The sequence below is a fragment of the Muscardinus avellanarius genome, assembly GCF_963383645.1.
Source record: "Muscardinus avellanarius genome assembly, chromosome: 13".
NCBI lineage: Eukaryota > Metazoa > Chordata > Mammalia > Rodentia > Gliridae > Muscardinus > Muscardinus avellanarius.
The window spans coordinates 4,111,457-4,137,773 of NC_137799.1; the positions used below are offsets into that span (position 1 = coordinate 4,111,457).

A 26,317-nucleotide genomic window follows, 5' to 3' on the forward strand; every position below is an offset into this window, starting at 1 on the left:
ATGGCCCGGGAGGCCGGCGAGGCCCATGCCAGGCCCGCGGTGCCCAGAGGGCGGAAGGCCTCCGTGTTCTTTGCCTGTGTGTCAGTGGTGACTGCCAGGCGGTGGGCTAGTGCCCGCCAGGCCACCCCCCAAGCCCCAACGCATCGGCCAGCACCCCTGCCCATTCCTGCCACCCCTGAGGTGAGTTTGTGCCCAGAGAGGCCGGCTGGGTCAAGCCAGGCTCCGGGATCCCTGGCCTCCCTCCCTCCCTCCTCCTCAGAACTGGTTAGAGGAGTTCCATGGGGAGCTGCGGGCGCCTCCGTCGACGGAGCTCAGGGAGCAGGGATGTTCTCCTGGCAGCCATGTGTGCACGTCTGGCTGGCCTCGCCACCTGCCCCCCACCCCGGTGGGTCAGGGCAGGGTGGCAGTGGGCTGTCGCTGCGCCTCGGGTCCTGCGGCAGCTCTTGGGTGACCGAGGGCTTGTGTGTCTTCTTTTCTCATCTGCTCTCCTAAGAATCTGAGATCCCGTAGTGGTGGTTATTACTGTCACCCCCATTTTCTGATAGAGGAACTCCGAGGCTCAGGAGGTGAAACCGAGGCAGGCGAGACACGGAGCAGGGCCTTGACCTAGAGTGTGGGCCCCCAGCCCTGAGAGTTTCCCAGACGGGCAGCACAGAATGGCTTCTCAGGACTGGGCGCCAAGCCCCAGATGCTGCGCGGGTTTCTAGCCAGCCCTTCGTGAGTGCTTACGCAGAGCTGGGGCTGGATGCTGGCCCACCGCCCTCCAGGGAAGGGCTGGGGACAGGTGGGGGCACGCGGGCCGCTCTTGGGTGCCATGGGCCTGTCGTCTCCTGCCTCACACAGCGGTAGGAGAGAGGTTACTGTCTCCTGGTCCCCAGGCTTGGGAACGGGTTTGGGGCTGAGACTGCTGGGCCCACCTAGCCACGGGTGCCCGCTCTGGCCCTGGTCCCTGTGCAGTCTCTGCCGCTCGGCTCCCCGGGGGCTTCCTTTCTCCCTGCTCTCGCGCCCTCTGTGTTGGCTGTTTTGAGTCTCAGCCCCCTTTGCCATCTGTCGTGGCCCCTCTCCCCCTCGCTCCTCTTCTCCCCATCCTTCCACCTGGAGCCAGCACCTGTGCACTTGGTCATCCTCAGGAGTGGACAGCAGCCGGCACTCAGGAGCGGGCCGCTGTCAGAGCAGTGCCCGGCAAGGCTCTGAGGACACGAGGTCCACCCCTTTGCCTCCCGCTCAGCTTCAGAGGATCCAAGACCCGGCTGCGATCTCACAGTCCACGGGGACAGAGAGCCTGGTCCTCGGCTCCCTGCCCTTGGTCTACCCTCCCCATTGTCCGGGCCTCGGTGCAGCTGGTTCTGGGTGCTGTTGGCGGCCATGCCCCGTGAGGTCAGAGGTTGGGGTGGTGATGCCTGCAGCCTGTGGTGATGCCCCTCCCATCCCAGGGGGAAGAGAGGAGGGGCCCAGCCAGCCCCAGCGCCTCACTGGGCTGTGCAGGCCGCCTTCCCGCCAAGGTGTGTGCTCACCCGCCCACACAGGGCCACCCCAGGCCCCGGGCAGGCCAGGAATGGTAATGTCCCTGCCAGGAAATGACAGAGGGGCTTGGCCCGGCCACACCCTCTCGTGTTCTCCCAGGTTCTAAATGTAGAACAGACTGACAGGGTGTCCTCCCCTGCCCAGTATGGGGTGAAAGGTTTCCCACCAGGGCCGGCTGCATCTGGGAACCTGGCTGCTGTCCTCCCAGCCTGGCCAGCCCAGGTTGGAGGAGGTGGTGGTCAAGGTCTGCGGTGGCCCTGATGGAACCTTTTGCCTAGTTTTCACCCTCAGCTGCCACTTCAGGGACTCAGGACAAAGGCAGGCCAGGCCCTGACTGGGCCACCCACTGGACACAGGGGGGTAATAGGCTTCTGACAAAAACCCAGAGAACTGAAGGCCCAAGGCTCTGGGCACCCACTGGGGACCTGTCTGGGCCCGGTGGGGCACGGTAGGAGAGTCTGCAGTGCTTTGTGTCTGTGGAACCCGATGGTATGGGGGTGGGGGAGAAGAGACCACAGCCATTTGGCCTGAGCACACCTTTCCTGGAAGCCAGAAGATCAGGGCCAGGGAGCCCGGGACTGTGCCCGGAGACCTGTGGCAAACGTAGAGAAGATGCCGCGGCGAAGGCAGCGGAGCTGGTCAGTCCCCGCCCAGCCTCTGGTCGCATGAGGTCACACTCAGGAACGCAGACCCGTGTGGTCAGGTCAGCCGAAGTTACGAAGTTACGGGAGAAGCTGGAAATAGGGATTTGCATGTGAAACCACCTGACCTTTTACTGGTGGCTCCAAATTTTGAAAACATTTTTCAGGCCAAACAAAACACACATGTAGGCTAGATTTGGCCTGGTCCCCAGCTCCAGCTGCCGGTTCAGTCTTTCAAAACTTTTCTTCGAGGAACAGCCCCACTGTAGAAGGCTTGTCACAGCCCCCGCCCCAGGAGGAAAGATGCATTCCCAGGTGTGGGGGCTGGGCACAGGATGAGGGAGGGGAGGGGCACCCGCATCTAATGAACCCCTACTTTTTAGGGAGGACTTTGCTCTGTGGTTACTCTTCATGGAGGTCTAGCAGGTCCCCCAAGTGCAAGGGTTGGCATCAGCCTGGAGTTTCAGACTCCCCCGAGGTCACTGGGGCTGCCTCCTGCCCCCAGTCTTCTCTGATAGTCCTACCTGGGCATCGGGACTCAGTTTCCCCCACTGCCTGGGCCCCAAAGCAAGGTCCCCAGCCTCTTGTTCTAAGGATGCCTCAGGCAGGGAGCAAGGGGGGGGGGGTAAAGGCACACCCTGGGTCACCGCCTCAGCTGGGTCTGCAGCTTTTGGCCCCCCCCAGGGTCATTGGGGTGGTAGTCGCAAACTAAGCTCTTTTTCTTCTTTTACTTTTATTGTGGATCAATCCCAGAGGAACACAAAAGTTAAAAAAAAAAATGGCATAAAGGCCTCCAGATTTATCAGCGTGGCAAGGGGCCTGACTGCCCCCGCCGCCCGCCAGCCCCAGGGAACCGTGTCTACACAAAGCCCAGGCCCAGTGCTCACCCACAGATCCCAGTGTATGTAACTCCAGCAGAGACTATGCCATTATCACCCCTAGAAAGTTGTGTCTGATGACCTCAAATCTCCAGCAGTGTCCAGATGCAGTAACCCTCCCTCCTTATCCGCGTTTTGTTTGGGTTTCAGTTACCTGAGGTCAAGTGGGATCCAAATATCAAAAGGAAAAAATGTAGAAAAATTTTAAAATGTATTGCATGCTGTTCCGAGCAGCATGATGAGATCTCACCCGGTCCCCTCATCCAGCGTATCCACACCATATACGCTACCCGCCCGCTCACCATGTAGCCATCTGGGTTGCCAGATCCATCGCCACAGTGCTGCGGTGCTTGTGTTCAGTACTATCCTTGTTTTCAGTCATTCACTGGAAGTCTTGGGTGGAACCATAGGGGACAGAGGACATGTCCCCCTTGAGCAAGGGGGACTACCCTGACCCCAGTTATCTCTTGTTTTCTTACACGCTGCCTTGTTCAAATCGTGACCCAAAGCCCACATGTTCCATCTGGCTGCTGTCTCCCACCTTGACTATGGAGCTCCCCATTGCTTTTCCTCTTGCCTGTGTGGCCTCACCCCACGCCCTGGACTTTGTGGGCTGCATGCCGGTTGTGTGGCTAACATGTCCTCGTCCCCTGTGGTCCCCCGGACAGTGGTCACGTGCAGAGGCCTGGTGGGATCCAGGTTTGGGTCAGACGGCACAGGCTGTCCTCGTCCCCTCCTTGGGGATGGCGGGAGGTTGGGGTGGGCACAGGAGGCCTCAGGAGAGGGCCTTACGTGCAGGTGTCCAGGGATGCTCGCAGGCCTGGGCACTGAGCCCCACCTGGGATACAGGGCTCCCCGTGCTGTGTCCTCAGCTTTTCTGGGCCACAGAGATGGGGTGGCTTGCTTAGGGGAGCAAGACAAGATGGAGCCGGGCTTCGCTGGGATCCAAGGTGTTATGGGTGCTTGTGCAGTGACAGCCAAGGTCAGCCGACCAGGGGCTTGGTGCATCGTAGGTGCCTGAGATAGGCACCGCGGGGAAATGAGGCAGAGAAAGAACTTTGTACACACAGCGGACAGCAACCAGAGGGACTGAGGAGGTGGATGACAGGGAACCCCACCGCACACCGTGTCCTTGGGAGGGAGGCAGCTGGGCTGGCTGTGTCAGGGCACAGTGTGATTAACTCCCCGCTCCTCCCCTCCTGGTCTCTTGGGCGGGAACTCACCCTGGAGACAGACAGAGCAAGGGCAGCCATCAAGCCAGCTGGGCAGGGTGCTGAGAGCCTGGTTGGAGGAGCAGCGGGAGCAGCCCATGTCCTGGGCCATATCCAGGTCCCCAGTGCCCCCTCTGATGTGCCCGCCCGCCTCACCTGCATCCTGGAGCAGAGCCAGGGGGCTTCCTAGCAGCTAGGGGTCTCAGCCCCAGGCCAAATCTACCTGCTCTGCTTTTTAAAACAAGCAAAGCAGAGCCAGGCACGGTGGCACAAAACGGTGATCCCCGTATTTGGGAGGCTGAGACAGGAGGATCGTAGGTTAGAGTCCGGCCTCAGCAACTTAGACTCTCAGCAACCTAGCAAGGTCTTGTTTCAAAACGAAAAGTAAAAGAGGTCTAGGAGATAGCTCAGAGGTAGTACAGCCAGTCCTGGGTCCAATCCCTAGTATCAAAAAAAAAAAAAAAAAAAGCAGCACTTATTACATATGCCCAATTACCAAAATATTTTAGAGTAATTAGAAAATCCAGAGAAAATGTGAAAATATTCCGCCCCACCCAGAATAGCCAGCATTAATTGCTCTGGCGCAGCAGGCCCGTCCGGGGGGCACACGCTGTGGCGGCTGGCTCTGAACGCTGCCCGGCGCCCGCAGGAGTGTTCGTGTTTCACCCATGGCTGGGGCTGGGTGCACGGTTGGTGCCCAAGAGTGTTTGTGGAGTGTTGTGCTGTGGTCCTAATTGAGGCCCAGTGTTATGGCACAGTCCTAGACGTTTGGTGACATTTTGAGGGCTGCTGAAAGCTGTGACCCGACAAGGAAGGGTCCTCAAAACCCCCTCCCCGACCCTCTGCTAACCACCAGACTCCTGTGTCCCTCCTCCCCGCTGCCAGAAGGACCAGCTGAAGCTCCCCAACCCCTCGGCCCTGGGCAGCCTCCTTCCCACCTGTTGTGACCGCAGCCCGGGTCCATGAATGCCCAAGCCGCCAGCTGCTCCAGCTGGCCAGGCCGCTGGCCAGGTGCGCCGCTCGACAGGCGTGGCTCGTGAACCTCCTGCCTTGGGCACTGCGGGCCCCAACCCCGGAGACTCCACTCTCTGGGTGTCCTGCCAGCTCCCTGGCTGCCCACCTCTGCCCCCTCTTGGCGTGGGCCTCCTCCTGGGGCGGCAGGCTAAGAGATCAAAACGGCTGTCAGCCTTTCCCTGAACAGAGCCGGGCTCCTCCCTCCCCAGCCCACGCCACGGCCACCCTTCCAGGGCTCCGGCGTGAGCACGTGGCCCAGTGCTCTTAGTCGGTGACCTAAGCCATCCTCCGGCCACTCGGAGGAAGTCATGTTTCATTACCCGTGTTTTCCAGATGAAGAAACTGAGGCCCCGTTAAGCAAGTCGGGCAGGGCCGCAGCTAGGCCAGGGCTTACCTGGAATTCAGGGAAGGTGGGTCTGACTGCGGCGCGCATCCGCGCACGCGCGGTTCCCGGTCCTCGCGGCCCCGGGACTCACACACCCGGTAGGAGACGGGAGCACCCGCCCGCTGGCCACGCCCCCGCTGGCCACGCCCCCATCTGACCCCGCCCCCGATTGGCCACGCCCTCGCGCGCCCCCGATTGGTCCCGCCCCGATGGCCCCGCCTCCGGCTGACCACGCCCCTCGCCGGCCCCCGGCCGGCCGCGCTCCCGTGTGGCCACGCCCCCGCCGACCCCGCCTCCTCGCCCGCCCCGCCCCCGGCCTGGCCTCAGGGCCGCGGGCGCAGAGCGCAGGCAGCGCCAGCCGCGCCGGGCCGGCCCCGCGCCCGCCGCCCCGGGTCCCGCGGCCCTCCGGCCGCCCGCCCGCCCGCCCGCCCGCCGCGAGCCGTCCATGGTGCAGCGCATGTGGGCCGAGGCGGCCGGGCCCGCGGGCGGCGCCGAGCCGCTGTTCCCGGGCTCCCGGCGGAGCCGCAGCGTGTGGGACGCCGTGCGGCTGGAGGTGGGCGTCCCCGACCGCTGCCCGGTGGTGCTGCAAGGCTTCACGCAGCTCGACCCGGACCTGCCGCGCCTGGAGGTGGGTGAGCCCGGGGGACCGGACGCGGCCCGGCGTCCCTAGCTGGCCGCCTCCCTCCGACATCGGGGCGCTGGGGGGGGGTCGTCCGCAGAAACCCCCCCCCCCCGGTGCCAGCCCCACGGCAGCGAGCTGGGCACGGCGGCTGCCAGCTCGCCTGTCCCCCGGCGTAGGAAGGAGAGCGAGGTTTTCGTGCCCCCCAGGTGGTCCCAGTGCCAGCCCAGGTGTGGCGGCCCCAGCCCCCGCGCCCTCCCCCGGCCTCCAGGTAGACCTTCTCCCTCGCACTGTCACTGTTTATTATATGTCTGTGGCTGTGGACTTCCCAACCGCAGGCCTCGGCCCTCTGTAAGTCCAGGCCGGCCGGGCCTGCAGCGCAGTGTTAGGCTACAGAGAGCAGGTGTCCTGCGGGCAGCCGGGCGGCCAAGTTCTAGGGTCTCCCGAGGCGATTGGACTGCAGGGACATTCTGGACAGCCCTCCTGGGCCACATAGGGGTCCGAAGGCCAGGGAGACATCAGTCTGTCCAGAGAGCGTGGTAGTGGGCCTCCAGTATATGGGCCCAGGCAGAGAGACGACAGTGCCATCCAGGCGGGGTGTTTATGCCCGACTCGAAAACGTGCACCCTGTGTTTGTAAGGACTTGAGAGGGTTCAGCGAGGGGGGTCATTTGCCCATCCTGTATGGATGTCTGAGTACTGGGGCCAGGGGCCCTTTGTAGGATGCCCTGGGCCCTCCTTTGCCTGACCATGCCCCTGGGACCCCGCAGCAGAGAAAGCGCGGTCCAGGAGCAGCCTTCTCGCCCAGCGCTTCCTAGACTGGGCCGCGCTGAAACAGGTTTCTCTGCCCAGCTTGAGAGCCTGGTGGGGGAACCCCAGGCTCAGGAGACCTCCAGAGCTTGGCAGGCATCCAGGAGAGGCGGCTGCCTGGCCTTGACCATCCTGAGTCTTGGTCCCCTCCTCTCCCTGGAGGAGGACCCTGGGGGCGCTTGGGGCGGAGCCCCTGACAGCAGCCAGCACTCGTCTGGCTCTCTTTACATCTGGCAGCGCCTCCGGCTTTGTGTGCTGGGAGGGTCTGGCCTGAGCCCTTTCAGGGGCTGGGCAGGTTCCTGGCTGGGGTGGGGCAGCTTCCCTCTGGCCCTGGTCATCTGCATACCCCAGGAACCACGAGATAGAGGCAGACAGAGCTCCATCCCTGCCCAGCCGCTGCCATCCATTGATCTCTGCTCTCCGCCCTGGGCCTCAGCACCAAGCTGCAGAAATCAGGGGAAGCTTCTGGCTGGGACAGGAAAACCAGGGTCCTGGCAGGAGAGGAGGCCCCTGCCGGAAACCGAACACAATGACCATTTAGCATCGGCCTGGGAGGGGGCGGGGAAGTCCCTGTCACTCCTGCCAACCCCCCCATCCTGGAGCCGACTTCCTGGTGGCTGAAGCACCCCGTGGAGGTCCCTGTCCTCTGGAAACCACCGGGCACTCTGCCTTTCCTGCCCTGTGCTCCCATCCAGCACTCCCCCAGTCCCGCTCCCTCTCTGGGATGCTAGACGTCCTCGCACATCTGGGCGTCCGCCTGCCATCTCCATTCTAAGCCAAGCCACCGTGACCCAGCTTGGCCTGTGCCGTTCTGTGCGTTCTGGAGGTCACCAGGACCGCTGTCCTGCCTTTGGGCAGGATGATGCCTGAGCGGGGCAAGGAGAGCTCGGGGGTCAGCAGCGCCTGCTGGCTGTAGGAAAGGAAAGAGAGAGGCCGCAGCCAGTTACCAGCAAGTGGGACTAGGTGTCCGGGACGAGATGAGCGGCGGGGCTTCTCAGGCCTCGGGTATGATTCCTATCTACCTGGCCAGGAAATGTGCAAATCCCCTGAATGTGTGAGGATTTGGGGGGATTCAGAGAAGGGTGCGTTTGCTCCTGCTCATCTGGCTTAGATTATCTGCTCATCTTCTGGAGACCGGGGGAGGAGGGCAGCGAGGTGAAGTCCCTGGCCTAGACAGCCATTTGGCCATGGTGGCCGGCTCCGGGGCTTGGATGTAGACTCTGTTCCCCGAGGAGTGCCTGCCGCGTGCTGGTAGGGGTCAGCGTAGGATGGGCAGAGCTGGCTGGAGCCCCACGGAGCCGGCCCTAACAGCCAGGCCCAGACAGCCAGAAGGCCCTGGGCAGGTACGGGTTAGGAAAGCTTATTTATAGTCCAGAGGGAGGTGAAAGTGCTTCAGGCCAGAGGGCCCGGGGGAGACTGCAGGACAAGGCCCGCCCATGCTGGGCCCACAGGTTTAACATAATCTAACAGGAGCCAGTGCCCTCCGTGGGAGGCCCTGTGCTAAAGAATTTGCATACGCTCTGTCGTTTGGGGGTCAGGACTATTCATAGCCCATTTGACAGATGAAGCAACTAATTAGATTGCACCAAGTCAACAAGCCACTCGGTGGCAGAGGCAGAATTCTGACCCGGGAAGCCTTCCGGGAGGCCTGCGGGTCGTGTGGGCAGCACAGACTGAGCGGGCACCTCCTGCCGACCTCCCACCTCCTGCCCCCGGTCTGGTCTCTTGATCACACGGCGTGCAGCTCTTCAGCTAAACCCCGGGGCTCTTTGGTACCTTTGGCACTGGAGAGCAGAGGCTGGGCCTGAGGTGTGTGTGTGTGTGTGTGTGTGTGTGTGTGTGTGTGTGTACTAAAATCTTTCAGGAGGACTTTCTGGTCGATTTCAAAGGGCCAGCTTTGATGCTTTCAGTGCAGGAGGGGCTGGCTGTCACCACTGGGCCCCAGGACCCTCCTGCTCCCCTCTTGTTTGACTCCCTAGGGGGCTCAGGAGTAGAGGAAGGAGGGGTCAGGTGGCTGGTAAGGGTCTTCTTACCTTCTCCAGGTTGGGGACATTCAGGCCTTTTCTCAGGAGGCTCAGGGATAGCTCTGCAGGGGACAGCTCCAGAAGACGTTAAGACTGCAAGCAGGGCCAGGTGTGATGACACACACTTGTAATCCTAGCATCTGGGAGGCAGAGACCAGAGGATTGCAGTTTGTGGACAGCCTCAGCTACTTAGCAAGGCCCTTCACAACTCAGTGAGACCCTGTTTCAAAATAAAAAGAATAAAAGAAAAAACAGGGGTGGGGATGTAGCTTGGAGGTAGAATAGCCCTGGGTTCCAGCCCCAGGACCAGGAAAAAAAAAAAAAAAAAAGACTGCAAGCAGGCCCTGCCTGCATCGCAGTGAGAAGGGCCAGGGTAGATTTACCAATACCCTTGGCAGACAGGTTCCAAAGGATCCAGCCGGGCTCACGAGGCTGCGCCCAGGCCGTTGGAGGACTGAGTCCTGGGGCTATTGGCCAGCTGCCAGGTGGCGTCCACGGCACGGTATCACCTTGCCAGGGCTACCTTGTCCCAGAGTCGGGCTCCAGCCTCACAGGCCCAGAGACTCTGTGTCCCTGGACATACTCCTCCAGGGAAGTGGCCCTCCCCAGCCCCATTCTGAAGAGACCCGAAGCTGAAGCCTGCCATCTTGATGGAGCCCAGCTTCCAGCAGAGCCAGTTCCCCCAGGGAGCCAGAGGGTGACAGCCCCGGAGCACGGCTAGTGTCCGAGAGCTCTTTGGGTGCTGTGGCGGTGACCTCCTTCACACGCAGTCGCACCTGCAGGCATGCCCGTCCCTCGGAACACAAAGCAGGAGAACCAGGACTCTGGGGGGAAGGTGGCCCACGCTGGCACGCGAGCCCCGCCCCTGTGAGTCCTGCCGTGGTCCCTGAGCCTGGGTTTTTTCATCTGCAAAACAGACATGGCATCAGTTGGTCCTCTCGGGCTCCTGGTGTGGGCCGAGTGAGACAGGCAGCCTGATGCGGTGTCACAGCTGCAATTGGGTTTCTGGCCAGGTGTCACCTGAGCCTTCCAAAAGCCCTGGACTCCCGGGGCAGGCTGCCCTGTCTCCCGTCCAGCCCAGACACAGCACTTCCCAGCCTGGCTCTTGGAGCCCCAGAACGTGTCCACAAACTCACCAGAGATGCCGGTGGGTGAACACACTGTGCCCACAGGCCCTCAGCCACGTCTGTGCACAAGGCTTTGAGGCTGTCACTGGTAGAGGCGGCGACCAGCTGGGCCTGGGTGTGGCCCCGCAGGCCAGGGTTCAGATCCCGTCCTGGCTGCCATATCCAGGCTCCCAACCTGTGCGCCTGTTTTCTCATCCACCAGGTGGGGTGTTGGGAGGATTCAATGAGGTGACCTGGCACCAGGCAGTGCCCACCTGTGCTGGACACTGTGGCCGGTGGTGTTGGGTCTAGACCTTCAGTCAGGAGTCAGTTGTGAGCAGACAGTGGACAGGGTGGACAAGGCCAGGGGCCTCCAAGCTGAAGGCCATGTCTCCCTTCCCAGGGAGGGGTCCTGGGACCTGAGCCAGCCTCTTTGGGAACTTAGTGAAGACTGGTCACATTGCACTTTCTGGGGTCCTGGAGCTCCCTTGTTGCTATGGCAACCAGACACTTTGTGCAAACCCCAGTGGAAGCTGCCTCTTTGGCTACAGTGGCTAGGAACCCAGAGTGGCCACACCCACCCAGCTCGGACCCACCTCCCTGTCAGTGCCCTCAAGCCCCAGGTAGAGGAAACCCACCCAGAGTTGGGGGGCTAGCCCAAGATGGACGGTTGCAGTGCTTGGTGTTCTGTTCCCTCCCTCGTTGGAGCCTACAATCTAACAGCCACCCCAAGACCTGGATCCTCTACTCGGCACCCTCCCTTGCACCTCAGTCCCCCAGACCCCCTGTAAAATAGGAGGGTGCTTTAGCCACTGCAGACTGAAACAGCCTGGAAGTCTCTTGAGAGCCACAGTCTCTGATCTCTTCTGGGTTCCGGGTTCTGGCCTCTGTTCCAGCCAGAGGCCAGGAGCTGGCTCACTCACCCAGTGGGGAGCCGCCTCCTCAGGCCTCAGCCTCAGCAGCTGCTGCAGGCCTTCCTCCACCGGTTCCCACCCGGGGCTCCTCGCCAGTCCCTGGGGGCTGCATCTGGTCAGGCGTTGCCTACCACACCGGCCAGGCCGCACACGCTTAGCTCCACCCTGCCTTCGCCTGATGGAGAGCTGTTGCCGTTTGCCCCAGCCCACCAATTCACTGAGCCGAACTGGGGCTCTTTGTGAGAGGTGGTGCATGGGTCTGGAGGAGCCCAAGGGGCAGCCCCACACACCCAGAGCTACAAGGAGCTGAAGCGAGCCCCAGGGTGACCTCTGGTGGCTCACTGGACCTGGGCAGCAGCCCCAGGGGTGTGCAGTAAGGTCCCTCGGGACCTAACGCCACCCTGCCCAAGCATGGCTGAGCCTCTCTCCGTGCAAGAAGAGGCCTGTGGTTCAGGCTCCTGGCCTCGGCCTCAGCCCCTCAGGAGAACCAGGGTGCACCCGGAGGCCAGAGGGGCTGGGGGAGCCCTGGTTGTAGCTTCCACAGGATGTATTGGAGTGAGGAGCTGGGTCACTGGGGGACAAGGATGGACGATACTGCCTCTGCCCATGCAGGTGTGAACCACCGGGAGAGGACAGGGCTGGGCAGACCCCAGGGGGCCCCTGGAAGCCTCCCTTATTCTACCTCAAGGGGATCTGACCTTGGCTAAGGATATGGCATCCTGCTGGCCCATCACCCAGAGGACCTGATACACTGACCACTGTGTCCTGTCTCCTGTCCCTGACCTGGGGACTCTGGATGTGCCTGGCAGACACTAAAGGGTAGGACCCCAGGGCACTTCCACCTCCTTCACTGACTGGGTGTCAGGCCCTGGGGACTTTGTACCCACGAGGGATGGAGGATCCTGCCCTGAGGACACCGCCAGCCCTGTGGCATTCTTTGCTACTAGGAGCCCAGAGCTGCCCTTGGGGAGGAGCCCTCAGGGCTTCTCCCTGCATCAGCTGTTTCTCCACGCCCCTCCTCCAGCTCCCACCCCGCCAAAGCGTCCCTGGGGGCCTCGTGCTGCAAGCACCAGCTGTCTGCTCTGCTAACAGAGGGTGGCGTGTGGGTGCCTGGTGGCCCTGGGTATCCTGGGGGCAGACCCCGGGCCCGCTGGTTGCTTTTCTTCTCTGTCCGTAGAAGGGGGTCAGAACCAGGAACAGAGGCGCAGCCCGCAGCCCCACCACCGCCATGGCCTGTGCAGCATACCCGTGCTCAGTGCCGTGCTGGCAATCCGCGCTACACTCCTGCCGCCGCTGTTCTGTGATGGGAGCCGAGAGCTGGGGAGTAGCCCTGCGTGCGCTAGAGTAGCTCCCCATCTGTGTAACAGGGAGACGGCTCCCCTGGCAGGCTCGCCTGGCTCTCAGTGCCTGCCTACACCCCCTGCCCCCACCCAGCTCTCAGAAGGGGCCCCTCAGGGCTGGGGGAAGGGCACAGGGATCACATGACCACGCACAGCCCGGCCAGCTGCTGGGCTGCCTGCCCGGCCCCAGGGCTCACTGAGGAGCCGCTATTTAGACCAGCTGGGGGATGGCAGCCGCCTGGCCCGCTCCTCCTGGGAGTTGGCACGGCAGGGCCCCCATGGAACCCTGCTGCGGGCTAGGGGCATGCTGGGCTCCCGAGAGATTAAAAGTCCAGGGCCCTGTGGCAGGTGGGTCCTGCACAAGACTCCTGCACTGCTGCGGGGGCCTCAGATGTTGACTCCTGGCATGGCTAATGTCCCTGAAAAAGCGGGAGACTCCGCCAAGCCTCGACCTTAAGGACCTCCAAGGAGGCTGGGGGTGTCAGGGCCCTGGCGCCCCGGCCTTCGCGGCTTGTCTCCACCAAGACAGCTTTGTGCGGAAAAGGAAACCATCTGTCTCGTTTTCCTGATAACTGCAGGGACGTTCCCCTCCTCCATGGAAGGGGAACCGTGCTCCCCCAGGCATGGGGGTGTGGGTGTGCCTGTCGGTTCCCGGCTGACTTCCAAGAAACCAGGCTGGCCCTTTCTCCAGAGGAAACAGTGGGTCAGAAGCCCAGTGTGATGTCCCCAGCTTTCCCTCTTGTCGAAAGCCCACAGTGGGCGGGTGGCCATGGGTCAGGGGAAGTGGACTTCCGGAAGATGGCTCCCGGGCCTCCCGGGTCCCTCCAAGGGTGGGCAGGAGGCGTGGGGCCCAGGTTACAGCCCACAGCATGCTGGGCCAGCTCCCACCTGGGCCTTAGAAAAGGATGTGAGGGGTGTAGGCTCAGCCAGCCCTTCAGCCCAGCCCCTGTGTCCACCTGGGTGGGGGCAGTGAGGGGGTCCAGGGGCTGGAAGTGATGTACAGTGGGGGGCCAGGGTCCTGCTTCTTCCTAAACTCAGAGATCGGCATCTTTATTCTCCAGTCCCCCTCCCATCACAAACACGCCCTTCCCTGGTAAGAGCAGGTACTGAAGTCTGGGTAGCCGCAGCTAAGTGGGGAGCCCGGCTTCCCTTCGTAGCAGCACGCCTCTGCCCAGCAGAGACCGTGTTGGGGAATTCCGTGGAGTCCCAGCATTGCCAGCGCGCACATCTGCCCCACTCACAGGAGGAGGAACCGAGCTGGGAACCCCTCTGTTGCCCAAGCGGGCACGAGGGCGTGGGTGAGCGCCAGGGGAAGGAAGTGGCCCCCACTAGGGCCGTCAGACACCCCACACGTGCCCCAGACCCGTGATGCTGACTCCAGGGCCGGGTGAAGACCAGTCCGCACGACAGCTGGGTCAGCGGAAAGATTGGGGCCGGGGCCTGCAGGCTTCAGACCCCCATGAGGGGCTTATCTGGCGCCAGAGAAGTCAGAGCCTCGGAACCCTGGTGGCTGAACCATGGTCCCTGCCATGGTCGGGTCTAGGCCAGGCCTGGGCAGGAAGCCTGGAGCCATCATGTGGGCACCCAGGTTGTTACCGGCAGGCTGTTGAGGGAGCAGCCTCCTCCCCTGCCTCTCTCAAGTCACCTCGGCCAGAGGTCGACACAGCCACCATCTGGGGGGCAGAAGGCTGCGAGGAGCCACACCCGCAGCAGTGGCCAGGCAGCCCCTGAGGCCCCTGCCCGGCTGCCGGGCGCTGTCTTTGCAGAGTTCCACGCAGGAGATCGGTGAGGAGCTGATCAACGGGGTCATCTATTCCATCTCCCTGCGTAAGGTACAGCTTCACCACGGAGCCAACAAGGGCCAGCGCTGGCTCGGGGTGAGTGCGGGAGCCGGGGCACCAGTCCAGCCCCGACCAAGGGACCGTCCTGGCCGCCTACACAGAGCTCTCCTGCTCGGGATCCCAGCCCTGTCCAAGCGCGTGCTGAGCCCACGCTCCCTCCCCCACCCACGGGGCCAGCCCCGCAGGGCCAGGTGCAGAGCCGTGCCGGCGTTCCTGCCTGGACGCACAGGCTCGCTCCTCGTCCCTGTTAGGCCGCGTCTGCACATTTTGTTCAAGATGTTCTGTCCCTGGTAGGCATCAGCCCGACGGGCCCGCCACACAGCTCACTCTTAATAGGGCTGTCTTATACCCAGAAAGAACACATCGCTGTGCAGTGTGTAATCTTGCAGGTCGCACCCCCGGCCCTCCCGGTCAGAAGCGGGCATGACTCATCAAGGCTGTGCTCCAGCTGGGGCCCCGCTGCCCTCGTACCGTGGCCATTTCAGCGGTGCGAAGGAGCACCCTGGGTGTCCTGTGGGCCGAGTCCCCACCCAGGACGAGCCTCGGTGTTCTCCTCTCTATGATGGGGTGTAGCTCAGAGGTAGAGTGCCTCTCCCACCCACGTGGCCAGCCCCACTCAGGGCCAGGTGCAAAGGCCACAAATAATAATAACTAAAAAAAATGAGAAACAAAGACAAGAAGAACAGAGGTGTAGCTCGGGTAGAACAGCCCCGGCTCCTCTCCTCCTGGAGGTTCCTGGTGCTGCCACTGACCACATGGCTCCCCGTTCGCCCCAGTGTGAGAATGAGTCGGCCCTGAACCTCTACGAGACGTGCAAGGTGCGGACGGTGAAGGCGGGCACGCTGGAGAAGCTGGTGGAGCACCTGGTGCCCGCCTTCCAGGGCAGCGACCTCTCCTACGTCACCGTCTTCCTGTGTACCTACAGAGCCTTTGCCACCACCCAGCAGGTGCTGGACCTGCTCTTCAGAAGGTGAGCCCGCCTCCGAGCCCAGGCCCCTGGCGGGGGGGTGGGCATGCGCTGCACCTCTCTGAGCCCATTTATTGTGGAAACTGGGGTGCTCAGAGGACCGCCCCCCATGGGGTGTTGTCAGGACCAAGTAGGGTGAGTCCTGGAAGGCTCGGCTGTGGGGCTGTGGGGTTCTGGGGTGTGGTTTTTCCCTCCCCCGTGAAGCCTCTCATGTGAGACGCCTTTATCAGAGACCTTGGGCAATTGGCCCCTTTGTAAAGGAGTTGCCAGATCCGATCTGAGGGTCCCTACTAAGCTGTAGCCACAGCAGGGACCCCTGGGTGCATATCAAGGGGGCCCAGGCTCATCAAGGGGTCTGGAAAGGAGCTGGTTGGGCTCATTCATTTGATAGACATGTGTGAAGCACCTACCGTGTGCAGGCACATTTCCCTGGGCCTTAGTAGAACTCGGTAACAAAGGCAGGAAGAAGCCCCCCGCCATCCTGGGTCCTTTCCTGCCGGAGGCCAGCCAGTAACCCTAGACGTCATAAGCAGGTACGGTAGATGTGACGCCCTCACGGCCTCCCCTAGATACGGCTGCATCCTGCCCTACTCCAGCGAGAACGGCGGGCCCCAGGAACAGCTCAAAAAGTGAGTGGGCTTGGGTTCCAGAGGGAGGGCTCCCGTCTCCAGTGTGGGAACGTGTGGGGGCCACGCGAACACTGGCTCCTACGCTTGCAGTTCCTGCTGGTGGGCTAAGGTCGGGACGAAGGCACAGAGCTGTGGGTGGGAGCTCAGAGTTGGCCCTCCCTCCCGCCATCCATCCCCAGGAGACAGGACAGGGTCAGGCGTCGGGCTTACCCTGAGGAAAGGATGGAGTCCTTTGCAACCTCTGCAGGGGGGGGGGGGGAGCCCCAGGAGCCCCGCTCACAGGGTGCTCTGGGAGGGTGAGAGGGAGTGGCCAGGCCTCTGACTGTGTTGCCCACCCGCCCCAGTGCCATCTCCTCCATCCTGGGCACCTGGCTGGACCAGTACTCGGAGGACTTCTGTGAGCCTCCAGACTTTCCCTGCCTCAAGCAACTGGTGGCATACGTGCAGCTCAACATGCCTGGCTCTGACCTGGAACGCCGCGCCCACCTTCTCCTGGCCCAGCTGGAGGACCTGGAGCCCGGCGAGGCTGAGGCCGAGGCCGAGGAGGCCTGGGGTGGGTACATGAGGCCGCATCAGGAAGGGTCGGTGCTGGGCCAGCTGGACCCCGCGGCCTGCAGCCTAGGAGGATGTCCTGCTGTGGCGTCAGGGCTTCTCTGTTCTTGGGAAGGCTCAGGGCAAAGCGGTCACGTTGGGGGTTTTCCTTCTGCAGCTCTTTCTGCAGCGCCAGTGCTCACTCTAAAACCAGCTCCAGCGCTCGAGTTAGAGCCCGCTCCGGCTCCGGCTCCAGCTCCAGCACCTAGTCCAGCAGTACCAGCATCAGGCCCGGAGCTGGAGATGGCATCGACGCCAGCCCCAGCGCCCATTCTAGAGCCCGCTCAGGCTCTGGCTCCGGCTCCAGCACCCAGTCCAGCAGTAGCAGCATCAGGCCCGGAGCTGGAGACGGCATCAACGCCAGCCCCAGTGCCCATTCTAGAGCAAGAGCCCTCCCCAGTGCCAGCTGTGGATCTTGAGCCAGCCGTGGCCCTGGTCCCAGAGCAGGAGCCGCCTCCATCGCAGACGCTAGAGCTGGAGCCGGCACCCGCTCCAGAAGCGGAGCACTGCTGGCCATCGCCTGTGGCCATGGAGAATGGGCTGAGCGAGGAGAAGCCCCACCTCTTGGTGTTTCCTCCTGACCTGGTGGCCGAGCAATTTACACTGATGGACGCGGTGAGCAGCCCAGCCGAGCTGGCCAGGGCCGGGGTGGACTTCCTTCCGGCCTCTGCTGCCCAGACCTTCCTGGCCTAGAGCCCCTGCCCCTGTCCCACTCTCTGTTCCGCTACTGCAGCCACGTGACCAGGGCAGGTTTAAGCCAGAGCCCTTCAGTCCCCTCTGGGAGTGGCTGACATCGCAAGGAGACAGGGCAGGCAGCGCTTGGCAGGCCTGGCCCCTGGGGGAAGGGTGGGCACCCAGGCCCACGGGTCAGCCGGTGTCTGCCCAGCAGGCCTCACCAGCCTCTGCGCTTATTAAACACCTGATGTCCCAGGGTCCGTAGCAGACATTAGACAAAGCCCCAGTTGTCGGGGATGCACACATGAACACCAAAACAGAGCCCAAGGGGAGGGCAGGGGTGGTAACCTCAGGCAGGGGCCACGTTCTGGTGCTTGGACTGAGACCATACAGGGAAAATGCCCCTCTCAGCTAGGCAAGCTCAACTTGGGAGGCTGAGGCAGGAGATTCGCAGCAGGTTCGAGGCCGGCCTCAGCAGCTCAGTGAGACCCTGTTGCAAAGTGAAATACAAATACGGCTGTGAGCGTAGCTTGGCGTAGAATGCCCCTGGGTTCAGTCCCTATTACCAGGGGGTGGGGGGGATGCCCCTTTCTTTCCCACCAGCATTTCATCCTGGGTTTCACTCCCCGACTATCCTCCGCTCTCCATGGTTAGGAAAGAAAACCCCAGATTCCCTCAAGGCTGAGCCACATCGTTAGCTTCCCAAGCTCCGGCCCCAACGGCTGGGCTCCAGCGTGAGCCGGGGTGGGCGGGTGACACTGGCCCTCCTCCCCAGGAGCTGTTCAAGAAGGTGGTCCCCTACCACTGCCTGGGCTCCATCTGGTCCCAGCGGGACAAGAAGGGCAAGGAGCACCTGGCGCCCACCATCCGCGCCACCGTCGCCCAGTTCAACAACGTGGCCAACTGCGTCATCACCACCTGCCTCGGGGACCGGAGCATGAAGGCGGCGGACAGGGCCCGGGTGGTGGAGCACTGGATCGAGGTGGCCCGGGTATGCGGCACAAGTCGCCTGGGGCCAGAGTCCCTGCCCAGACCCCAGACCCCTCCTTCCCAGGGTCACCCTTGACTCTCGTCCTGCGCTCCGGGGGCTCGCTCCCTCCTGCTTCTCCTCCTTGGGTTGGACTGAGGTCCCGCTCTGCTTACCCCAAGTCCCATCCGTGCCCCCTCCCCTGGGGAGGGCTCCCCGGCACAGCCTATCTCCAGGAGGGCCCAGCCCCAGGGGCCGAGGCGGGAGCAGGCTGGAGCTCCCCTGCCGCTCACAGCATCCTCGTCCCCAGGAGTGCCGAGTCCTGAAGAACTTCTCTTCCCTCTACGCCATACTGTCTGCGCTCCAGAGCAATGCCATCCACCGCCTGAAGAAGACCTGGGGAGAGGTCTCCAGGTGGGTGTGCCTGCCCCCTGGGAGCTTCTGGTGACCGGCGCGGCCATCGCCCCTCAGTGAGCCGTGAACCCCGAAGGCAGGGTTCCCCGGTGGGCACAACACGAGTCTCCGCCCCCATCAGCAGATCTGTGTTGCGTCTTAGCCTCTCCTCTGCCAGATCCTGGGAAGCTGCATGGGAGATTGTCACAGTGTTGCTTTGAAGCCACAGGATTTTTTGGCCAGGCATGGTGGCGCAAGCTTGTAATCCCAGCATTAGGGAGGCTGAGACAGGAGGATCGCGGTTCTCAGACAGCCTCCGCTACTTAGTGAGGCCCTTTGCAACTCAGTGAGACCCTGTTTCAAAATAAAGAATAAAAAATAGGGTTGAGGGGTGTAGATCGGAGGTAGAATGCCTCTGGGTTCCATCCCCAGTACCGAAAAGAGAGAGAGATAGATAGAGAGAGAGAAAGAAACAACAAGATTTTTTTTGTCCAGTTGAAATCAAAACTGGAGAAAACAGAGCCACTTGGCAGAAACAGGCTGGGTCTTCACTGACCCGCGTGACAGCCCTCTCCTCGGGGCAGGCCTTAGGGCTCGGTGGAACCCTGTTTGCAAACCACTTATCCAAGCGGTTTGTTCTAAAAGAAAAAAGATTTGTCTTCACATCTCTCCCCTGCCCTCCTTCCTGACTGTCACCTCTCTCTGCCCTGGCTCACAGGGACAGCTTCCGAATATTCCAGAAGCTGTCTGAGATCTTCTCTGACGAAAATAACTACTCCCTGAGCAGAGAGCTGCTCATCAAGGTGAGGGGCTGGGCGGGCTGGGGCGTCTCTTCCTCTGGTTATGTCAAGGTGAGGGGCTGGGCGGGCTGGGGCATCCCTTCCTCACGTTATGTCTGAAGGGAAGCCAGAAGTGATCGAGGATGGGGGATGGAGAATCCCCCGACCTCTGGGTGAACACAGGAGAGTGTGGCTGCCTTCCCCACACCAGCCCAGCGTGTCCCCTGGAAGCCGGCCGCCACCCCTTCTGTGTGCCCTGTGCATCTCAGGGGAGCCTCCCGGTGCCCGGGACACCGCCTGCCTTGGGCCCCTTTGGTGTCTGGCTGAAGAGGCAGCTCCGTGCGGGGCCCCTGGGCGCAGGCCGCCCGTAGTCCTAGAGGACCTGCGGTGCTCCTTGGAGCCATGGCCGATGCCCTGGTGGCCGAGAGACATCGGTGACCAGGGAACTCTGTGGGCCTTTCCCGAGCCACCTCGGAAGTGCCCACCACCCAGGCTCCCGGCAGCCAGCCATGTCCCCTGGGGAGACCTGCGGGAAGGAAGGCAGAGTTCTCTGCAGGAGACATTGCAAGGGCTTTGGCCTGGTCTCTGACCCGCCTGGGGGGTGGACTCCGGGCCTGGGGCGGGCGGGAGCCCCAGACACTTTGTCCCTCGCCCCCTGGGACCCTGGCACACAGCGAGAGGCTGGAGGCCAAGACCCTGGTCAGTGGCCAGATGGGGCAGAAGGCCTGATCCCCTCGTCCCTGAGGGACCCCAGCACCCACCGCGCCGCTCTGGGCCTGTCTTCTGGCCTGGCAAATGAAGGGAAGAGGAGCCTGGGGTGCTGGGAGGGAAGCTGTGAGGTCCAAAGGGAGAAGGACTGTAGGGAGGCCCCGGCAGCCCGCGCTCACGGGCGAGTCGGACAGTGACTACACAGGCACGCCACAGGCAGCCCTCTCTGCCCTGTGGGGTAGACGAGGAGCCTGGCCCCGGGCCCGCCGGTGCATGCTGGAGCGGGCCCCCTCTGGAATCCCCACGCCCAGGCCGAGGTCAGGGCAGCTGCCAGGTGAGGTCAGTACGGCCTCCCTGACTCCAGCCTCTTCTCTGGCAGGAAGGGACCTCCAAATTTGCCACCCTGGAGATGAACCCTAGGAGAGCCCAGAGGCGGCCGAAGGAGACGGTGAGTGTCTATGACGGGGCAAGGGCTGCCCTGGACCAGGAGAGGAGGGGCTCCCTGGCCCTTCCCTCCCGTTGCCACGTGAGACATGGCTTCCTTGGGACTCAGGCAGGACCCAGCCCTGACCAGCTGGCATCGTGGGGGGACAAGCTGTGGGCACCAGAGCCAGAGCCTGGCAGAGCCCTAGGGGAAGGGGTGGAAGCGAGGGCCACATCACCCTGGCTTCTGCCAGAGGCAGCTAGGGGCCCATGGGGACTCGGAAGGGCACTTGGGCCAGAGATGCTAATGGGGCCGGGTCGGGCTGGGCAGCCTCTGGCCAGGGGCCCTGGGCCTGGCTCACCACCTGCTCCATGCCCCAGGGAGTCATTCAAGGCACCGTCCCCTACCTGGGCACGTTCCTCACTGACCTGGTGATGCTGGACACGGCCATGAAGGACTATCTGTATGTGAGTGAGCCCGGGCCCAGGGCGGGGATGAGCTGGGGGCGGGCTGCTGAGGCCCGGGATAGGGGAGCCTGCCGGCCCCAAGCCCTCCACACTCCTAGGCGCCCACGCCCATCCTTCCTGCTGACCGCAGTGCTGTGGGGAGATGGCCAAGCTGGACACAGCGCACCCCTCAGGCAGGGGGAGAGGGCAGCAGGGCCTCCTCACGGAAGCCTCCGCCTCCATTGTCCTAGCTGGGCAAGAAGGTCCTGGAGCCCCTGCCTGCAGGTTCTCCCTTCCCTAGCATCCAGCACCCTAGGCTGAGAGTGGGTGCGCCTGCCCCCTGGCGGGCCCTCCAGATAGTGCAGCGGGGCGGGGCCTCTACCCTGGAGGCGCTCAAGCTCGCTGGCTGTCTGTCTTCCAGGGCCGACTGATCAACTTCGAGAAGAGGAGGAAGGTAAGGCTGTACTTTTGGTACAGAGAGAGGGGGTGGCCCACGGGAGGGTAGGGGAGTAGGAGCTGGGCGCCAGGATGGGGTCCAGAGCCCCGGTGGGAGGGAGCAAGGGGAGGAGGAACTAAGGAAAGCAGAGAGCCAGGGGTGCGCCCGTCCTCCACCCCATCCTCTACCTGTCCTCCACCCCGTCCTCCACCTCGCCCCGTCCTCCACCTCATCCTCCACCCTGTCCTCCACCGTCCTCCACCCCATCCTCCATCCCGTCCTCCACCGTCCTCCACCGCCCTCCCTCTGGCCCAGGAGTTCGAGGTGATCGCGCAGATCAAGCTGCTGCAGTCAGCCTGCAACAATTACAGCATTGCGCCCGAGGAGCGCTTCAGGGCCTGGTTCCGAGCCATGGACCGGCTCAGCGAGGTCGAGAGGTGAGGCTGGGGGACCTGGGACCCCGAGGGCAGGATGTCCCCGCACCTGCTCCAGAGAGCCTGGGACCCGAGCCGTGGTCAGCTGCGAACCGGCTCCTGGGCAGGCCCTGGGAGGGAGGCCCGAGAGCAGCTCCTGGTGGCCTCACCGCTGCCCCTGCCCGTAGCTACAACCTGTCGTGTGAGCTGGAGCCCCCGTCGGAGTCGGCCAGCAACACCCTCAAGGCCAAAAAGAGTACAGCCATTGTCAAGCGCTGGAGCGAGTAAGTGCCAGCCCCGAGTGTGGGCCAGAGACGCTTGGGGCTGAGCGCGGGCTTGAGGGCACAGGGGTCACAAGCTAGAGAAGCTTCGGGCTGAGCGCGGGCTGAGGGGGGCACAGGGCTGCCCGGGCTCTTGCCCACCGCTGATGAGCCTGCAGAGACCTCTCCCCTCCCTGGTCCTCGGCTTCCTCCTCCATGACCCGGGTGATGCTGGGTGATCTGTCTGACTGCTGGAGAGCGGGCACCTAACACAGTGGGTGCGCAGGGCACGGTACGGGGCAGGGTGGGACGCGTCCTCATGGGGGGCCTTTCCTCCAGCCGCCAGGCCCCCAGCACAGAGCTCAGCACCAGCGGCAGCTCACACTCCAGGTCCTGCGACCAGCTCAGGTGCGGCCCCTACCTCAGCAGCGGGGACGTGGCGGACGCGCTCAGCGTGCACTCGGCCGGCTCCTCCAGCTCCGATGTGGAGGAGATCAACATGAGCTTTGTCCCAGAGTCCCCCGACGGCCAGGACAAGAAGGTGACCCCCACGCTCCCCGGCCCTGCTCCCCCGTGTCAGGGCTCCGCTCCACACCCAACCAAGGGACGGAGGCCCCGACTCCTGCACACAGCTCCTAGAGGCCCCTGGAGCTGATGCCAGCCCAGGGCTGCCCTGCAGGGTCCGGGCCTTTGCCGACGCTGCCCTTCCCCACAGTTCTGGGAGTCGGCCTCCCAGTCCTCCCCGGAGACCTCCGGCATCAGCTCTGCCTCCAGCAGCACCTCCTCCTCGTCCGCCTCCACCACACCCGTGGCCGCGGCGCGCACCCACAAGCGCTCCGTCTCGGGGGTCTGCAGCTACAGCTCCTCGCTGCCGCTCTACAACCAGCAGGTGGGCGACTGCTGCATCATCCGCGTCAGCCTGGACGTGGACAACGGCAACATGTACAAGAGCATCCTGGTGAGCGACCCTGCGGGCCCCCTCGCCGGCCATCCCCGCCGGCCGCCTGCTCATCCCTCGGGGAGGACAGGCAGGAAGGCAGGCGGCAGTGGCCTGCGCCCAGAGCCGGGCCTGACAGCAGGAGGCAGGGCAGTGTGCCCAGCCTGAGGTTAGGGGACAGCGAGGCGGCCTGAGGCGCTGGAGTAGGGCTGGGGAGCTGCGGTCAGGGAAGCGTCCAGGGCCCTGGCTGCGCTGTAAGGACAGGGCAATGGGGCCCCGGGAGGTAGGAGCAGAGAAGGCAGCATGATTTGGGGCATGCTGCGAGGGGTAGGCTGCCATGGCATCCCAGCCGGCAGAGCGTGAGTCTGGATATCTCTGGGACTGGGGCCCACAGGGTCTGCTCACAGAATGCATGTGGGTATTGCGGAAAGGACTCCGGTCCTCCTAGTCCAGCTGCAGACCAGCCATCTGCCACCCTCAGCTGGGCGTGATCAGCCATCCCGCAGCATTGCACCCTGCACCGAGCCCCTCCCACCACCAGGAGTGCTGGTGGTGTCCAGGGCCCGATGACCCCGTGTCCAGGTCCCGCCTGGGTTCTGCCCTGGTCAAGGCATTCCAGGCTCCGGCCCAGGCTGCCCATCACTGCAGCTCCAGCTCAGAGCAGCCAGCAGAGAGGAGGCCACCATACGTCCTGCCGGCTCCCCTCTCTGGAGGTTGCACTAGGCACTGACTGATCCCGGCTTCATGTCCTTGTTGTCTTTGAGACCCAGGCAGTGCCCCACAGGGGCATAGGGGAGCTGGCAGGTTTCATGGGAGAACAGTTAGATGACCCCTCCTCATTACATGGAGGCGGCCTTGGGGCGCTGGCGTAGGTGTGGTCCCCCTGAACCCACTGTGGGCCCCATTACTCAGACCTGAGGAGGCTGTGAAGGGTCCCCGGAGACTGTACTCAGGCACCGCCCCAGAGCGAATGCCCTGATGGCCCGCCCCTGGCCCAATGCAGGTGACCAGCCAGGACAAGGCTCCGTCTGTCATCCGCAAGGCCTTGGACAAGCACAACCTGGACGAGGATGAGCCCGAGGACTACGAGCTGGTGCAGGTCATCTCGGAGGAGCGGAGTGAGTCAGGGACCCGGAGGCGGGTGATGGCGGAGGGACCAGCCCCATTCCCAGCCCCGGGAGACACCCACCAGGTGGGGGCGGGCATCGTGCACGCAGGACCTACCCCAGGCTGCTGCTGGGCCCCCATCCCGGGTCCGACCCTGGGCATGAACAGGGAGTGCAGTGATAGCATCAGTGGGGACCTAAGGCCAAGGCTCCCCAGAGGTACGGGCGGCCCCGCCCCACAAGAAGGGGCGTGCCCGGCCAGACGGAAAACACGCGCCGTGGACCACAGTGTCGCTGTCAGGTTCCGTGTGTGCAGCACCAGGAGCTCAGCTCTGCAGAGGCCAGCACGGTGGCCTCCTGCAACTCCCAGGACTGGGGAGGCTGAGCAGGAGGGCGGCAGGTTTGAGGAAGCCTTGGCAATTTAGCGAGACCCTGCCTCAAAAAATAAAATCAGAGCCAGGCGTGGTGGCACAAGCTTGTAATCTCAAAATTTGAGGAGCTGAGACAGCAGGTTCGCGGCCAGCCTCAGCTACTTAGTGAGGCCCTCTGCAACTCAGTGAGACCCTGCTTCAAAATAAAGAATAAAAAGCCAGGCATGGTTGCGCTTGCTTGTAATCCCAGCATTTGGGAGGCTGAAACAGGAGGATTATGAAGTTTTTGTTGTTGTTGTTGTTGTTGTTGTTGTTGTTGTTGTTGTTGTTGTTTGGGGTTTTTTTGGTGGTACTGGGGATGGAACGCCCAGGGGCCTTCTACCTCCGGGCTACACTCCAGACCTATTTTATATTTTATTTAGAAACAGGGTCTCTTAAGCCAGCTGAGGCTGGCTTCGAACCTGTGCAATCCTCCTGTCTCATCCTCCCAAGCGCAGGGATTGCAAGCGTGCGCCACCACGCCCGGCTGAGGATTAAGTTTTTGAGGACAGCCTCAGCTACTACTTAGTGAGACCCTGTTTCAAAATAAAGAATAAAAAATAGGGCTGAGGGTGTAGCTCAGAGGTAGATTGTCCCTGGGTTCCATCCCCAGTACTGCAAACAAACAAACAAAGAATAAAAACAGGGAATGTAGCTTAGAAGTAGATGCCCCAGGTTCAATTCCCAGTATGATAAATAAAATCAGGCAAGGGGTGTTACTGAGGGGTAGAATGCCTGTGGAGTCAAGCCCCAGTATCCATTAAAAAAATTTAAAAGCTCAAGCAACAAGCCAGCCGATCTGGCCTCGGAGACCTTGGGCAAGTTCTGAGTTCTCTGTGCTTGTGCCCCCCCACAAAAGGAGATCAGAGTACTCAGCGGGCAAACCCCAGTAGAGACAGGGGTGTGTGTGTGTGTGCGCGCGCACCACCAAGGTGAACTGGAATGACTGTTGTAGCTGTTTCTTTTCAGTGAGTCAAGCACCACACAGCCATTAGCCCAGACCTCCCACAGGGACACCCGCCCTCCCTAGAGGTTGCAAGGAATCCCTCTCCCAGCTTCCTGAGCCATTTTGGTTAGGTGGGCAGGGAGAGCGAGGCCCCGGGAGGCTGTAGAACTGAATCGGCCTCACGGGTGCAGCTCAGCCTTGGTCAACAGCAGGCTCCGGGCCAGTGTCTGATGGGAAGCAGGAACTCAGAGGAGTTCCTGCTGGTGCCAGGAGCCCCCAGTGTGCGGAGCCCTCGGTGCGCCCCCGCTCAGGAGGCCTGCCCTTTCCTGGGCCTCAGAGTCTTGGCCCTTAGCAGGACAGCATGGAGGGGAGGTGGTCTGGGCTCTAGAAAGCCCGTTCCAGCGGGAGTCGGGACTGGCAGTCAGCAGTGCAGGCAGAAGGAGGCGGCCCAGGAGCCGAGGGACGGGGATCTCGGGCCTGGGGCTCAGGCCTGTCCCGCGGGGGCTCTGTGAGCACCTCTGATCACCCCTCTGGACCTCCCCCTAGAGCTGAAGATCCCTGAAAACGCCAACGTGTTCTACGCCATGAACTCTACTGCCAACTATGATTTCGTCCTGAGGAGGCGGGCCTTCACCAAGGGGGCGAAGGTCAAGCATGGAGCCAGCTCGACCCTCCCTCGCGTGAAGCAGAAAGGGCTCAGGATCGCCAAGGGCATCTTCTGAGGACCTCTCCAGGGCCTGGCTGGCCGTGGCCAGGCACCTCCAGACTAGAGTGGCCCGGCCGAGCGGGCCCCTCCTGCTCACCTGCCAGCTCGAGCCACCCCAGACTCCAGGTTCTCCTTGAACCCCTGCTGTTGCCGGGAGTGACGCCTGCCGCCGACAGGCTGACCCGGCCTCCATGGACCAGCACTGCCTCAGGTGCCTT

The 26,317-nt window shown here is 62.8% G+C and overlaps 1 protein-coding gene across 4 annotated transcripts; it reads left to right on the forward strand.

Annotated features, from left to right (window-relative positions):
• Positions 1-26,115, forward strand: RALGDS (ral guanine nucleotide dissociation stimulator; the record flags this gene model as incomplete). Of its 4 annotated transcripts, none has more annotated exons than XM_080709283.1 (18): positions 1-180; positions 14,232-14,342; positions 15,083-15,276; positions 15,807-15,902; positions 16,247-16,455; positions 16,624-17,108; positions 17,944-18,159; positions 18,446-18,549; positions 19,247-19,331; positions 20,395-20,463; positions 20,820-20,906; positions 21,307-21,339; positions 21,637-21,758; positions 21,923-22,018; positions 22,334-22,535; positions 22,710-22,952; positions 23,935-24,049; positions 25,940-26,115. In XM_080709283.1, the coding sequence occupies 18 exons, from the start codon at positions 1-3 to the stop codon at positions 26,113-26,115; spliced, it is 2,823 nt and encodes a 940-aa protein (XP_080565409.1). The 4 variants fall into 4 exon arrangements, with proteins under 4 accessions (XP_080565409.1, XP_080565407.1, XP_080565408.1 ...); XM_080709281.1 differs by lacking the exon at positions 1-180 and adding an exon at positions 6,099-6,281 and having other exon boundaries at positions 15,804-15,902; positions 16,612-17,108; XM_080709282.1 differs by lacking the exon at positions 1-180 and adding an exon at positions 6,099-6,281.
• Positions 26,116-26,317: the final 202 nt, after the last annotated feature.